Source organism: Serinus canaria, chromosome 3, assembly GCF_022539315.1.
Source record: "Serinus canaria isolate serCan28SL12 chromosome 3, serCan2020, whole genome shotgun sequence".
NCBI classification, from domain to species: domain Eukaryota; kingdom Metazoa; phylum Chordata; class Aves; order Passeriformes; family Fringillidae; genus Serinus; species Serinus canaria.
Window position 1 is genome coordinate 9,062,666 of NC_066316.1, and position 13,498 is coordinate 9,076,163.

Sequence of the window (13,498 nt, forward strand, 5' to 3'; positions counted from 1 at the left end):
TGCTCTCCACTCGAGTTGCAAGGTCTCCTTTCATTTTTGGAGGCAGGTTGCTTTGGGTGCTTTGTTTCCCCACTCTTTCAGCCCTTCTGGGGATTGCTGTTGATTCCTGGGTTAGCAGAATGCTCCCACAGCCAAACTCCTTACCTTGTTGCGCCTGTCTAACCCAGAGCTCTGCTCCCTTCACACAGGACCTCCACCCGCCTGCATCAACCAGTCCACACCCACTGTGGGACACGTGGGCTAAGCCTGGATGCTGGTCCAGGGTCTCCATTTGCCAAATACTCCACAGGTTAGATTTATATGTTCCTGGTGGCAGCTGAGATGCCCCAGGGCATTAGATCCAACAGGGACCTACAGCTACTCTGTCAGCAGCTGGATGCAGAGGGCTGCACTTCCCCTGGCACTCTGTCACTTGCTCTTCGGTCTACGCCTGGAGTTGCTTATAGCCCATCTCCAGAGATCTTAGAGCTTCCCCGGCTTCCAAAATAAATTTATCTACAATGAGAGTTTCAAAGCCAGAGAGGAAATACACTGAAAAACCTTCCCTGTGTAGTTAAGACCTGAATCACTTAGAAGAAAGTTTGGAGTTAAATGCAAAAAGCTGCTCAGGCTGATAGAAGAGCAGTTACAGAGAGGTATGTCCACCATGTAATGGAAACCTTTTGCCTTCCCTGGCCTGCTTTATCTGCACACAAGCCCCCGGTGGTGCCAAGCCCACCTGTACCAGAGCCGGGCGAGGCTGCGGCTCTCCAGGACCCTGCAGACCGCCACAGCTGGGTATCAGGTCATGCTTCCCCGGCCTTCTCCCCCCAGCAAGGAGCGGTCGCGGCCCCAGTCCCTCCTGGAGGGCAGACATCCTTGTCAGGCCGGCCTTCCCACTGCTTCGCCCGGGGCCTCTGCTGGGCTGCGGCCCTGCGGGGTCCGGCTCCGGCGGGGGCAGGACGTGGGCTGGAGGCGGCGGGGCATGCGGGCGGTGGCCCCGGGGCGAGAGCGGATGGGGACAGCCGGGCAGCGGCAGCGAGCCCGGCCTGGCGGAGCGGAGCCGGAGGAGCGGCGGGCGGCGCCGGGCCCGCGGGTGAGGCGGGGGCCGCCGCAGTCCCCGCCCGCCGCCCGCCGGGAGGGGCCGAGAGCCGCCGCCACCGCAGAACCGCCGCCGCCGCCGTCGGGCCGCGCCGGGCGATGCCGCGCCGGGCCCGGGGCCGCCGCCGCCGCCCTGCGCCCCGGGGAGCCGCCCGAGGTAAGCGGGGTCCGGGGAGACGGCAGGCCGGGCTCTGTGGCCGGCGGGCAGCGCCTGCCCCCGGCAGGCCCGGCCGCTGTGGGCAGGGGGCTCGGGGCAAGGCGGGGCCGGGGACGCACAGGCGCTCCCGGGGGATGGAGCTCGGCGGGGCAGCCCCGCTCTTGGGGGCCTGGGGCTGAGCCCCGTGCTGAGCCGGGGCCTGGGGTACCCGCAGCCCCCGCGGAGGCTCGGGCAGGCCGTGGGGTGCCAGGCAGGTGAGCCCCCGGCCGTGTGGCATGCTCCAGATGTGCCACATCCACGGGCTCCCCCATGCCCGCCGGCCTCTGCTCCCTCCCCCTGAGAGGCACCTGTGTCTGACAGGTTCAGGCTTCGCTGCCTCCCGCAACGTGCCAGGATGCTGCTGGGCCCAGGGATGCACGACTGCGCCGGACGCCTGCTCCCCCAGCCAAAAAGCAGGAGTTCAGGTAGCTTGTGCCCAGCGCCCTGTGCCATCAGTGTCAGCACCAGGAGCAGCCGTGTGGAGGGGTGACCATTAACTGTGCGGCCTCCATCTCCTGCTCCCAGGCATTTGCTCCGTGGTCAGGTACCACCTGCACGGTGCTCTCTGGATGAGCAGGATGCTGTCCCAGGCGTGCACAGCCCAGGCGTGGCAGAGGCGGGCTCTGCGTGGGCAGCCCTCGTGCAGCACTGTGCCACACAGTCATCAGCCCAGTTGCATCCTCCATTTCATCCGGGGGGCTGGCTCCCCTCCAGAGCAGCTGCCAAGTTCTTCTGCCTGGTGAGGCCCCAGCTCTGTCCTCCCTCCTTGCCTCTGAAGGCAGCTGCCTGCAGCTGTGCTTGGTCAGGGGGAGGGAGTCTGACAGCCCTGGTGCCGCACAAGGCAGGCAGGGTGCTTTTGGGGGCAGTGCTTTGCTCTGCCCCAGCCCAGGAAAGCATCCCACAAAAATTCAGGGCCTGTTGCAGAGCTCCTTGTATCCTGGAGCTTTGGGCTTGTGCTGCTTTTCCTTGCTTTTGGTTTATGGTGCTGGGGCAGGGTGGGCATTGGCAAATAGCTCTAGCAAAGCTCTCGGGGGGTGGGAACCTGAAGGAAACTGAATATCGGGCCAATTTTTTCCCTCCCACCCCACAAGACAGCCAGGCTAAAAAAAGCCAGGCTTCATCTTGTGCTGTGCATGAAAATAAAGAGACTAAAAAGAGCGGTCCTGGATCATAGCATTTAAGGACCTGCTTGGGTTAAACACATAAGTCTAGTCTCAGTTTGCCTTGTGGGGGGAAAATATCAGCAGTACCACTGGCTGGGAAATCCCATAAGGCACGTACCCTTCATGGTGGCAGAGGCTAGTCAGTGTGATGAGCTACCAGAAAAGGCAGTGGGATCCCAAGTGCTTGAAGTGCCCCAAGTGTCCAGCCTGCCCCACCATGTGCATCCTAAGAGCTGGGTTTCAGCCAACACATGCCACCAGGATGGCCTGGTCGGTCCCAAGAGCTCTTTGGCTAGAAATGTGCAGGTTTGGAACAAGCTAGGCACATAGGATGGGAGAAATCTCTGAATGGCTCCCTCCCTTCTTTCAGCCACCCACAGCTGTTGAGGAGAGGGTGGCAGAAGGGGGCCCAGGAGTGGGAATAGGAAATCTCAGCAGCTTCCTGATGACCCTGCCTGTTCCTCTGTGCAGGATGGTTCCCCCACCACCTGTCAGCAAGCCCCATGTGTGCCTCTCCACAGTGCTCATCATGACCAGCCTCGTCCTCATGGATGCCTACCTGGTGGAGCAGAGCCAGGGCTCCAGGAAGCTGGGCATCTGTGTCATGGTGGCAGTGGGTGACATATGCTTCCTGCTAGTCCTCCGCTATGTGGCTATCTGGGTTGGGGCAGAGGTAAAGACAGCAAAGCGAGGATATGCCATGATCCTCTGGTTCCTCTACGTCTTCGTTCTGGAGATCAAAGTCTACTTTGTATACCAGAATTACAAAGCTGACCGGAAAAGCTTGGATCTCATCGCCCGCAAAGCGCTGACCTTGCTGCTCTCCATCTGCATCCCAGCTCTCTACGTGCTGTTGGTGGCCACGGAGCACATGGAGTACGTCAGAACATTCAAGAAGAAGGAGGATCTCCGCAACCGCCTTTTCTGGGTCATTGTGGACATGCTGGACGTGCTGGACATCCAGGCCAACCTGTGGGAGCCTCAGAAGAAAGGGCTGCCGCTCTGGGCTGAGGGCATCATGTTCTTCTACTGCTACATCCTGCTCCTGGTCCTGCCCTGCGTGTCCCTGTGCGAGATCAGCATGCAGGGCATCGGCATCATGCCGCACAGGATGATGCTGTACCCCATGCTGAGCATGCTCACCGTCAACATCGCCACCATCTTCATCCGAGGCAGCAACATGGTCTTCTTCAGGGATGCCCGGGTCTCCAGCATCTTCATGGGCAAGAACATGCTGGCCATTGGGATGAAGGTCTGCATGTTCGTGCAGTACCAGCGGCACCAGCACCACACCCCGCCGGGGCCGGACCCGCAGCACAGCACCCCAGCCCAGCCGCCCATGGGGCTGCGCAAGGCCCGGGACCAGCCTGCCTGCCCTGAGGAGCTGGCCCAGGACAACACGTGACGAGCCAGCAGGAGCTACAGCCTGGGCGTCCCCACACCTGGCCGTACCTACAAACCCGGGGCTGGCTGTGGAGCTCCCTGCCTGGACAGAGGGCAACGACCCTGCTCCCTCCTTCCCTGGGTGAAACTGCTCAGGGCCCCGAGGGGCACATGGCGAGGGCCCCCACAGCAGCCTCTGCAAGGCTGCAGAGCAGTTTGGAACCTCAGCACCCTTTGTAAGGCTGCAGAGCAGTTTGGAACCTCAGCACCCCACCTGGAAAAACAGTGGAGCAGGGGACGAGGCCAGGGCCACCTGCCATGAGTTGTGTCTGGGTGAGGCCAGGCAGCCCTACCTGGTGCCAGGCTCCCTACCAGTGCTCCCTGTGCAACACTGCTCTCTGGCCAGCCAGGCTGCTACATGGGGCCACCCACTTTTCTGTTGTGGTTGGCCCTGGCTTCAGTGTGGTCCTTGGCAGCAGCCTGCTCCCCACTGTGTGAGCCAAGGTCCCCATGCAGGGGGGGCAAGGCCTGGGCCTCCCCCTGTTGTCACCCCTCTCAGCCAGCTGCAGGCTTGGGGGGACCCAAAAAGGGGTGACTGTCCTTTTTTTGTATCTCCCTCTTTGCAATAAAAGACCTGAGCCCTGCAGCCTTTTCATGTCTGTGTCCCTGCTAGCAGGCAGATCTCCCCCACTCTTCTGGGGGCCTCGTGTGACTGGGTGTCCATTCAGCGGCAGAGTGTGGAAAGGCTCACTCAGTGACCACCTAGGGCTGGGAACAGCATGTCAGGCCACTGGGTCTGGAGCCATTCCTCCTGGCCCACAGGTCCTGTAAGTGTCTGGTGGGCTCTGAGGGTGTCACTGACAGGGCGTGTGGCAGCATTGTCAGCCACCACCACCTGTGCAACCAGTGCAGTCACAGCAACTGGGACCAGTTATGCCCAGGGACACCCACAGCAAGTCCTCACACTCCAGCTGGAGGGACACCAGCGTACATCTGCCCAAATTGCCTTGAAAACAAGGGAAATAAGCCAACTGCTTGAGGCTGGGAGGCTACTGGAAAGAGCAGCTTCCTGGCTGCTGGGGATGTTGGAAGCATCTGCTTCCCTTGGAGCTGGTGCTGTGATGCTGCCTCCTGCCCAATACCTGAGTGGCACCTCAGCCCAGTCTGAGCTGGGAAATGCCCTGCTGAGGCTGCTGGCCCAGGAGCTGACAGGCACACGGGCCACAGGCTCACTGCTCACAACCACCATGCTGAGCAGAAGCAGGTGACATCCCAGCGAGGATGTCCTCCTTGCAGGCAGGCACAGGCTGCAGCAGGAAGACCTTTAGTTCTAGAGGGGCAGGAGAGGAAATCAGGACCACTTTGGGGGTGTGCCAGCCTTGCACCTGCTGCACCAGACCTACAAGCAGCAGGGGATGGGAACACAGGGACTCAGGAATGCTGAGGAGTGACCCATCAGTGAGGCCCTGGCAGCAGGTCTCTAGCCAAGCTGGCACATCCCATGTCTACTGCCTCCCCCCAGTCCCCTCACCAGAGCAGAACTTGCATCACCCACAGGAACTACAGTGGAGGTAAGTGGTTCAGCAGCACCCTCAGGCTGGCTGACCTGATCCTTGCTCCATGTTTTGCTCCCAGCAAGGCCTGTCCCCTGGCCCCAAACACCTGTGGCCACCCACACAGCACAGCTGTGCCCAGGCACTCTCCCAGCACACTCTGACCTGTCACACTGGGCTTACCTGAGCCATCCCCTTGTCAGCACAGCCATGGCAGACAGGGGAAAAAAGGAACAAGGAGAAGCAAGAGAGCTGGTGGGATATTGGAGAGAGGCACTGACTCCCCTAAGGTTAAACACTTTTGACTGTAACAAACTGACAGTGGGAATAAAGGAAAACAGGTACTTTATTCCATACAGGATCAGTTTCTTGAAGCAATAATAACCCTGTGGAGATGACCCTGAGAAACCAAGCTGCTCTGAAGGAGAGATCCCAAGCAGCAATAGCTGAGCAGTCACAGCATGCCCCATGTGTGAGGAAGGCCAGGCACACCTAGATCTGCATCACCAGGAGCAGCCCACAGGGAGTGATCCTCTCACCTTTACTCATCACTTGTGAGACTACTTCCAGACACTGATCCATGCTGGGCCACCAAAAGATGGTTGGTTGTCTGGGCTGACTCCAGTTCAGTATGTGAAAGGTGTCAGAGGCTGGAGCACTGCTAGGAAAGGCTGAGGAAACAGGATTCATTTGCCCTTAGGAAGAAAAAACTTTGGGGAGACCTTACAGCACCCCTTTCCCACCCACTCCTCAGACCTGTGACAGAGCTGCTGAGAAGACAGAGCCAGGCACTTCACTGAGAACAAGACAATGATTGTGGACTAACACCGGGCAGGTTTCCTGGATGAGGGAACAAAAAGTTCCATCTTGAGAACCTGAAGCAGTAGAGCAGAGGCCAAGAGAGGTGAAGGTATCTGTCCTTGGACATTACTAGATCCCACCAAAGCAGCCCTGGGCAACCTGATCTGAAGTCAGGGTTGCTGCTGTGAGCAGGGATTGTCCCACATCCTATTCTGCCTCAGTGGAAGTCTGAAAGAACCTGGAGTAGAGCCAGCAGTGTAGGGCAGGACTCACGCTTTCCTTGCTGGAGTTAGAAATGAGCAGGTGCAAGGGCAAAGACAGCTGTCATCACCATCAGCATCTGCATGACACACTTGTCACCACCCAGGCATGATCTCAACCACAAGCAAAGCAGGTAGTTCAGCTATAAAAAAACTCATTAGTTCCTTCAGTTCAGCCCCTGCCCTGCTGCCTTACAGCATCACTGTACAGTGGCAGGCAGATCCTGGAAAGAGGGATATCCATCCTCCAGGCCTGGCCAAGGCAGAATAAGCCAGTGCCAGACAACAGCACGACTGTCCAACAGTTACAAGTTCTTCTGTGAGGGCAGATGGCGCTTGTCTTTGATGGCATTCCTCTTCCTCTTCTTGTTCAGGAAGCTCTCCAGCTTTCCACTCCTCTTCAGCTCTGCATACTTCTCGGCTAGCTCCAATTTCCGCTTCTCAGCTGCAGAGGAGAGTGAAGTCAAGTTTTAAACTGAAGCCCAAAACATCTCTCTAGAACAGCCCCTTCTCACCTCTCCCTCCCTGATCCAGGCTTAGCTTCTCCCTTGAGTAGCAGCACTAGAACAACTCCCCCACAGCTGTGTGGAATACTATGGACACCTTGCTCCCAGTACTTGAATTCCTGCCAGCAGTACTCCCTCTAGATCTTTGTGCAGCATGCTCACTCCAAGTACTTACATTTCTTTAGGAAGAAGGGTTTCTTTCCCTGCTTGGCCAATTCCCTCTGTTGTCTTTTCAAAGACAGCTCCCTCTCTCTCAACTTCTGCTGTTTTTTCTGTGCCTGTTCCTGCTGTGTCTGTACAAAAAGGATGGCCTGTGTCAGCACTGAGGCAGACCTCAGGTGACACGTCCTCTCTCCCAGTGCCTCCCAGAGAGGAGATGCTCACTGAACTCACCATACGGTTCAGGAGCCGCTGAAGTTTCTCCTTCTGTTCCATGTTCCGGCATTTCTTCAGCTGCTTCTGAACCATCTGAAGAAGAGAGCAGAAAGCTGCATGACTGCCTGCCTGTCACCTCCACTGTGAAAAGCCTCTGAAGAAGTAACCCCTGCCAAGCAAGGTTCTTCCAGGCAAGAACAGGCAAAGAGCATCACCTCCTTCTCCTGCTTCTTGATGCTGTCCAGGAAGCTGTATGTCTTCATAAATATTTCAGGCTTATACTCTCCAGACAGGTCATCAAATCGAGGGTCTCTCTGGACCTGTCAGCAGGGAAGGCAAGAGGTGTAGCCAGTGTTACCCTGTTAACGGCCTGCTTACTCTCCCTTCATGTTAAGCCATTTTTTTGTCCCCAGCAATGTTATGCTCCCACCACTGAAATATCTGCAGTTGGCAAAGATCGAGTACAATGGTCAAGGTGACACCCCCAAAGTCATGCCTGCTTCAAGTTTATCATGCAACAAATATCTCCATGAGCCAGTCTGCCACCCAGGAATATCCATGAATAACAGCAGGAGTGGTGCTGTCAAACACCTGCAACTCCCAGACCAAGAGCTGGCTGAATATGTGTTGTCAAGGTGATGGATTTGGGAACTCAAACCTATGTAGATTTTCAGATTATCTGGGTCAGGTCATGCAAAAAGGGCGGGACAAAAAGAGGCCTCTAACTGTGGGAAGTACCATATTCCAATGATCCAGCAATGGTAAGTCAAAAGTTACATTCAGATTGGAAAGCAGATGGACATCTGAACTTCTGGGATTAGTACTGAACAATGACCATGGTTTGCAATGGAACTGTCATTGGTGGTTGTCATTGCATCTTCTAGAAACATCTGGGTCACAAACTCTCAAGTTAACCTGCAGCTGCTCCAACCCACCCCTTGTTCTCCCCAGGGAAACATTGTAACTGTACTCCCCAGTGGTCCAGCCCTGTCCTCCAGAAGTAGCCTGTGCCATCTGCAGCAGCCCCATTCCCAAGTGTGTGCTCTGTCAGCAGTGCTAAGGCAAGTCCTGAACTGAGGAGGGGCAGCACCCACCTTCTTCCTAACAGGGACAACTTGTCGCAGGAAAGGTACAGGCTTCTTGGCTGACATCTCCAATGGCCTGAAAACAAGAAAAATGTATTTAAGAGGAGCAAATGTCAGAATGAGGCCCAAGCTAATATGCTGGGAGGTCATTTGGACCCTCAAAAGAACATTACTGTGCAAGAGATTCTCCCACTTCAATCCTTACCATGATATAGAAAGCAAAGAGGTGGCTCAGTCAAAAGCCACAGAAGGCTACAACAACCAAATACATCAATATGTGGTTAAAACAACCCTATAAAGAACCTGGAACAGCTCCACCGTATCAAGTGAAAACCCACCACCTGCATCAATAAATGTGTTGTACTGATTATTCCTCTCATGAAGTCATAGAATGGCTGGGGGTAGAAGGAACCTTTCCTAAAGCAGTTACCTAGAGCAGATTGCACAGGATTGCATCCAGGTGGGTTTTAAATATCTCCAGAGAAGGAGACTCCACAACCTCACTGAGTATTTGTTCCAGTGCTCAGTCACCCTCACAGTGAAGAAGTTTTTCCTTATATTCAGGTGAAACTCCCTGTGTTTCTGTATTGCCCCTTGTCCTCTCACTGGATGCCACTGAAAAGAGCCTGGCCCCATCCTCTTGACACCTGCCCTTTACATATTTCCAGTGATAAGGTCCCCTCTCAGTCATCTCTTCTCCAGGCTAAACAGTCCCAGCTACCTCAGCCTTGTCACAGGAGAGATGCTCCAGTCCCCTAATCTTTTTTTTTTTCCCTCTACTGGATCCACCCTCTCCAGGAGCTCCACATCTCTCTTATCCTGAGGATCCCAGAACCAGGCACAGCACTCCAGACTGGCCTGACCAGGGCTGAGCAGAGGGGCAGGATCACCTCCCTGAGCTGGTGCCTGGGGTTGTTCCTCCCCAGGTGCAGGAGCCTGCACTTGCCATTGCTGAATTCCAGGAGGTTCTTTGCTGCCCAGCCTGTCCAGGTCTCGTAGAATGGCAGCACAGCCCTCTGTGGACCAGCTACTCCTCCCAACTTTATGCTGTCAGCAAACTTGCTGAGGGACACCTGCTGACAGCACCCACAGCCAGCCACGAGTTATGCTGGGGCAGGAGCACAACCCCACAGGCACAAGTTTTCCAAATCCCTCTCAGGGCAGTGCTCAGTGTATTCTCACATCCTCTGAGGCTATAACCCTGCACAATGCTCTGGAGTCATTGCTGAAGCCAGCTCAGTACCAGGGGATTTCCCTGAAGCCCTTTCTTTAAGAAGCTCACTTCCATAACAAAAACATGAGAGAAAAAGCATGTGGGATTTATAGCAATACATTACTTAAAGGATTAGAGGAATTCAACAAAAGCAGAATTATGCAAACTGTGTGGCAGAAATAGAGACTCAGAGAAGATGTTGCACTACACAAAATCCCCCAGAGTCTTGGGTAAAAAGTAAAGCAGAAACATTATCCTAACTTACTCTTTACGGCAGGAGAAATGTATTTTGTGTTCTCTGCTTGTGCATTGAGCAGAGACTCAGAAATAAGATAGGGAGGGCCAGTGTAACAGAGGAAACCCATTCAAATCACCTGGGTGCCACTCTGAGGACTGAGAACTACCTAATTACTGCAAATAAGGGGTAAGGGTTTTGCTGTTACCAGTGGGAGGACTGTGGAGAACTGTAAAAAGGTATGATAGCTTTTGTTGTGTTGAATACAGGAAAAAGTCTGTGATGGCAAGTACTGTAGAGAGGGAATAAAGGAAAGTGAACAAGGACAAGTCACAGATGAGACAGCAACAGAAGATGAATGGAATTCCAGAACAACTGTCTGTGACTGTAACTCCAGCCAGTGAGAGCCAGGCAGAAGATACTGATAAGCTGGAAGGGGTTTAGGAACCAGCAGGGCAACTATTTCAGGTCACAGTGGACACTGTCATAGAGCTTGAGAGGCACACCATGCCAAGGGTTACAAGTGCCTTAATATAGAGGGTATAAAGGCATTGAGTGCCAATTTAACTGTCAAGTGCCAGGTGGCTGCTGGGGATTTGAAGAAAATGGGATATTAAGAGCTCTGAAAACAGCACCAGACCATTCCCAAATGAAATTATAGTGACAGGCATTATTGTCCAGTACATTAAAGGAGATCTATACCAGCTCCAAGGCAACATCACTGCTGTGAGATCCCAGTGTAATTTCTAGAATGCAAAGAGCACACATACACGTTTTTCTGATCACAAAAGAGCCTCTTTACCCCTTTTTGCCTTGTTGCTGCTTCAGTGTAGCTTTGGTAGGCTTTGCAGTTTTCTTCCTACCAGGCACCTTCCTGCTCACTCTAGTCCTTGCATCACTCTGCACCCTCAGGAGTTCCTCAAAGGACATGTCAGACTGATCTGGAAGAGAGCACAGGGCACACATGAACTGAACAGCTTCTCAAGGCACTTCTCACCCCCAAACTCCACCAAGAGGGATGCCTCAGAGCTTGAGACAGTGACACAAGCATAGTGGTGCCATCCCTGTACAACTGCATGGCAGGAAGAAACCACTGCATCTCTCAGCCTCTGATTCCTCTCCCATTGATCACTTCAGTCTTTACCACTAGAAGAGAGCAGCCTCCCCCTCTCCCCAGTGTCTTTGCTTCTCTCTCCACTCAACAGCACACACAAGACCAGTACAAATTTTTTACCTGGTACAAAGAGCAGTACGAGCTCCACACTGGGCACTGCGAATTCTGAGTGCTCACTTCTCATCCTGACTTTCCCACTCTAATGTTTCTTTAATATCCCTTAATATCAGTAACCTTTAATGCTTCTTATAACCAGAGTGCAAAAATATTATCATCTCTATTATCATACTCTTTATTATAGATTTATACTTCTAGGTGTTCAGAACCAACAACTGAGAGCATTTCTTCAGTCAGCACTTGGATATACCCATTCCCCTCTCATGTAAGGGCAAGAAGGGCTTTGCACTGCATCCTTCCTGGAAGGGAAAGCCTTGGCAAACTGACTTAGGTGGTGTCTGCCTGCTCAGCACCTCTGAGCAGTGACAGGCACATGGTCTTTCTGAGCCTTTGCAATACAAAACACACCAACTGTGGCCCATCAGGGACCATCACAGCCTGTCTGTGATACCTTGGCTGGATACCAGGTGCCCCCCAGGCTGCTCTTGTAGTCCACTCCCTCCCAAACCCTTCCCACACAAACACAAAACACTGTCCCATGAGCAAGGTTTGTGTGTGCTCTGCCAAATTCAGGAAGCAACATGAGGTCAGTCACATTGGCTCAGAGCATGTACTCATCCCAAGCACTCTCATCCTGGCAACAACCAAGACCTTCAGAAATGACTCTCATCATCCAGAAAACACAATGGGCACAGCCAAGAGCTGCCTCAGTAAATGTTTTCATTTTGCTTGTTCTGAATGCTCAGGAACTCTGCTCTGATGATGCTCATTAGATCTCTGAGGTGGAATACAGGAACAGGGACTATCCAGTCCGCTGCACAAGGGACAAAGGAAATGTGAATACAGCATGATTTCATTGCACTGCTTCCCCTAAACACCTCCCTCCATCCAAATTCTGAACAAGGACAGCCAAGAGGACAAATAAAGCATTAAAAGAAAGGAATTATGATGTGGAAGATACTCTCAGCACTTGATGAAGACAAGGTACCATCACTGGCACTCCAATACTCCATTTTGCTGAAATTCTAAACCAACACTGTTTAAATAGCAAAAACTTCAATGAAAATGAGACAAAGACACCCTATAAAATGATGCCAAAAGGAGATTTGGTATAAATCAGACAAAGCAAAGGCACGCAGAGTTTCCATGATAAAGTATGTCATCACTGGTACAGAAGACCAAACCTGATAACCTGAACCCTAATAAGGAAAATTATTTTCACATGGGAGTATCAATCCACAAAATACATCCTACTGCCTATTTCTAGGAGATTGAATTAACCACTCACAGTGATAAAAACATCACTATAAAGAAAGAAGCCTGTTCTGGAGCAGAAGTGAATGGTTCCAGCAGGCATTCACTGCTGGGCAGCAGATTTGGCAACTGGGTGTATGTGTGTGAAAAGGTTTTGGTTAAAAAGGCAGGATTAGCTTATTTTCCTTGTTCCTTGCATTCTTTCCGGAGGACTTAATTTTTTCATTCATTTTTTCCCCTCAGAATATTACTTACCTGTTCTCTGCTGTCTCTGTTGTCCATTTAATTTTTCCTCCTGCCATTTTCCCCCTTCATTATTTTGTGAATTGTTTCCTTCTTTTTGCACCTCTTGATAAGCTACTGTTACCTGCTGATAACAGGGGCATTTCCGGCTCTCAAGCACAGCCTCCTCGTGTTTGCTCTCCTCCCACAGACTCCTGTGGCACATGGACACCTTATGCCTTCCTCAGCTGAACCTGCAGGGAGCTATACAACCTGCAGAGCACATCAGAGTGTCCAGGATGCAAGAACAGATGGCCTAAAGAAATACCTGATATCTGCCCAGTCATTCCTTGCTGAGACAAAATCAGTGCTGGACTCCAATATAACTCCTCCTGCTCCAGAAACAAGATCACAGAGTGCCCTGACAAATGGCAAAAGCAAAGCTGCTGTTCCCATTCCCATCCAGCTGTGGGAAGGAAAGAGTGCCCATCAGTGATCCTCTCTGAGATTTGCTCACCATTTCCTCACCCAAGGAAAACAAAATGCCTACAACAGATGGCAAGGCACCCTGCCCACCTCTGAAACCCACTGCCAAGAGCTCACCTCCAGAGATGTGCCTCCCCCCCACACACACACCCTGGAGACCCTTTCACAAGGCAGCCAGTGACTTCTCACACCTGTGACATGCTGTGTTGTGTCCTGCAGCTAACACCAATGCCCACTCCCTCACAATTCCCTTCAAGGGCTTTTGTTGTATTTTCTGTAAGGTTTTCATTCCTACTTGGATCGTTGTGAGACGAGGGAACAGCACTGTGTTTGCTGCAGTGGATGAGAACCCCCACCCCCGGCCCTCAGCCCACACAGCCGGGCATCGCCTGCTTCTTCCCCTCTGCTGTCCTGTGAGGGGCTCTCGAGCTCCTGGACACCTGAAGCGGCACACA

General features: G+C 53.2%; 2 protein-coding genes across 3 annotated transcripts; one reads left to right on the forward strand and one right to left on the reverse strand.

The window, feature by feature from the left end:
- Positions 1 to 1,198: 1,198 nt before the first annotated feature.
- Positions 1,199 to 4,468, forward strand: LOC103821294 (transmembrane protein 121-like). Of its 2 annotated transcripts, XM_018920985.3 has the most exons (3): positions 1,209 to 1,237; positions 1,598 to 1,701; positions 2,911 to 4,468. In XM_018920985.3, exon 3 carries the CDS (start codon positions 2,912 to 2,914, stop codon positions 3,842 to 3,844), a length of 933 nt encoding a protein of 310 aa, XP_018776530.1. In that variant the 5' UTR covers positions 1,209 to 1,237; positions 1,598 to 1,701; position 2,911; the 3' UTR covers positions 3,845 to 4,468. The 2 variants fall into 2 exon arrangements, with proteins under 2 accessions (XP_009094387.1, XP_018776530.1); XM_009096139.4 differs by lacking the exon at positions 1,598 to 1,701 and having other exon boundaries at positions 1,199 to 1,237.
- Positions 4,469 to 5,703: 1,235 nt separating this feature from the next.
- Positions 5,704 to 13,092, reverse strand: RRP36 (ribosomal RNA processing 36). The gene is made up of 7 exons (XM_050972881.1): positions 12,591 to 13,092; positions 10,653 to 10,791; positions 8,412 to 8,478; positions 7,533 to 7,637; positions 7,336 to 7,410; positions 7,118 to 7,235; positions 5,704 to 6,881 (listed from the first exon to the last, which is right to left on the reverse strand). The coding sequence occupies exons 1-7, from the start codon at positions 12,781 to 12,783 to the stop codon at positions 6,742 to 6,744; spliced, it is 837 nt and encodes a 278-aa protein (XP_050828838.1). The 5' UTR covers positions 12,784 to 13,092; the 3' UTR covers positions 5,704 to 6,741.
- Positions 13,093 to 13,498: the final 406 nt, after the last annotated feature.

What these genes read in the sequence shown, in the direction of transcription:
- LOC103821294 (XM_009096139.4), top strand. Translation starts at nt 2,912, where the DNA reads ATGGTTCCCCCACCACCTGTCAGCAAGCCCCATGTGTGCCTCTCCACA.
- RRP36 (XM_050972881.1), bottom strand. Translation starts at nt 12,783, where the DNA reads ATGTGCCACAGGAGTCTGTGGGAGGAGAGCAAACACGAGGAGGCTGTG. An exon ending in CAGCAACAAGGCAAAAAGGG is followed by an intron (nt 8,479 to 10,652) that starts GTAAAGAGGCTC and finishes TCTTGTTTTCAG; the next exon opens with GCCATTGGAGATGTCAGCCA. An exon ending in TCAAGAAGCAGGAGAAGGAG is followed by an intron (nt 7,411 to 7,532) that starts GTGATGCTCTTT and finishes TCTCTTCTTCAG; the next exon opens with ATGGTTCAGAAGCAGCTGAA.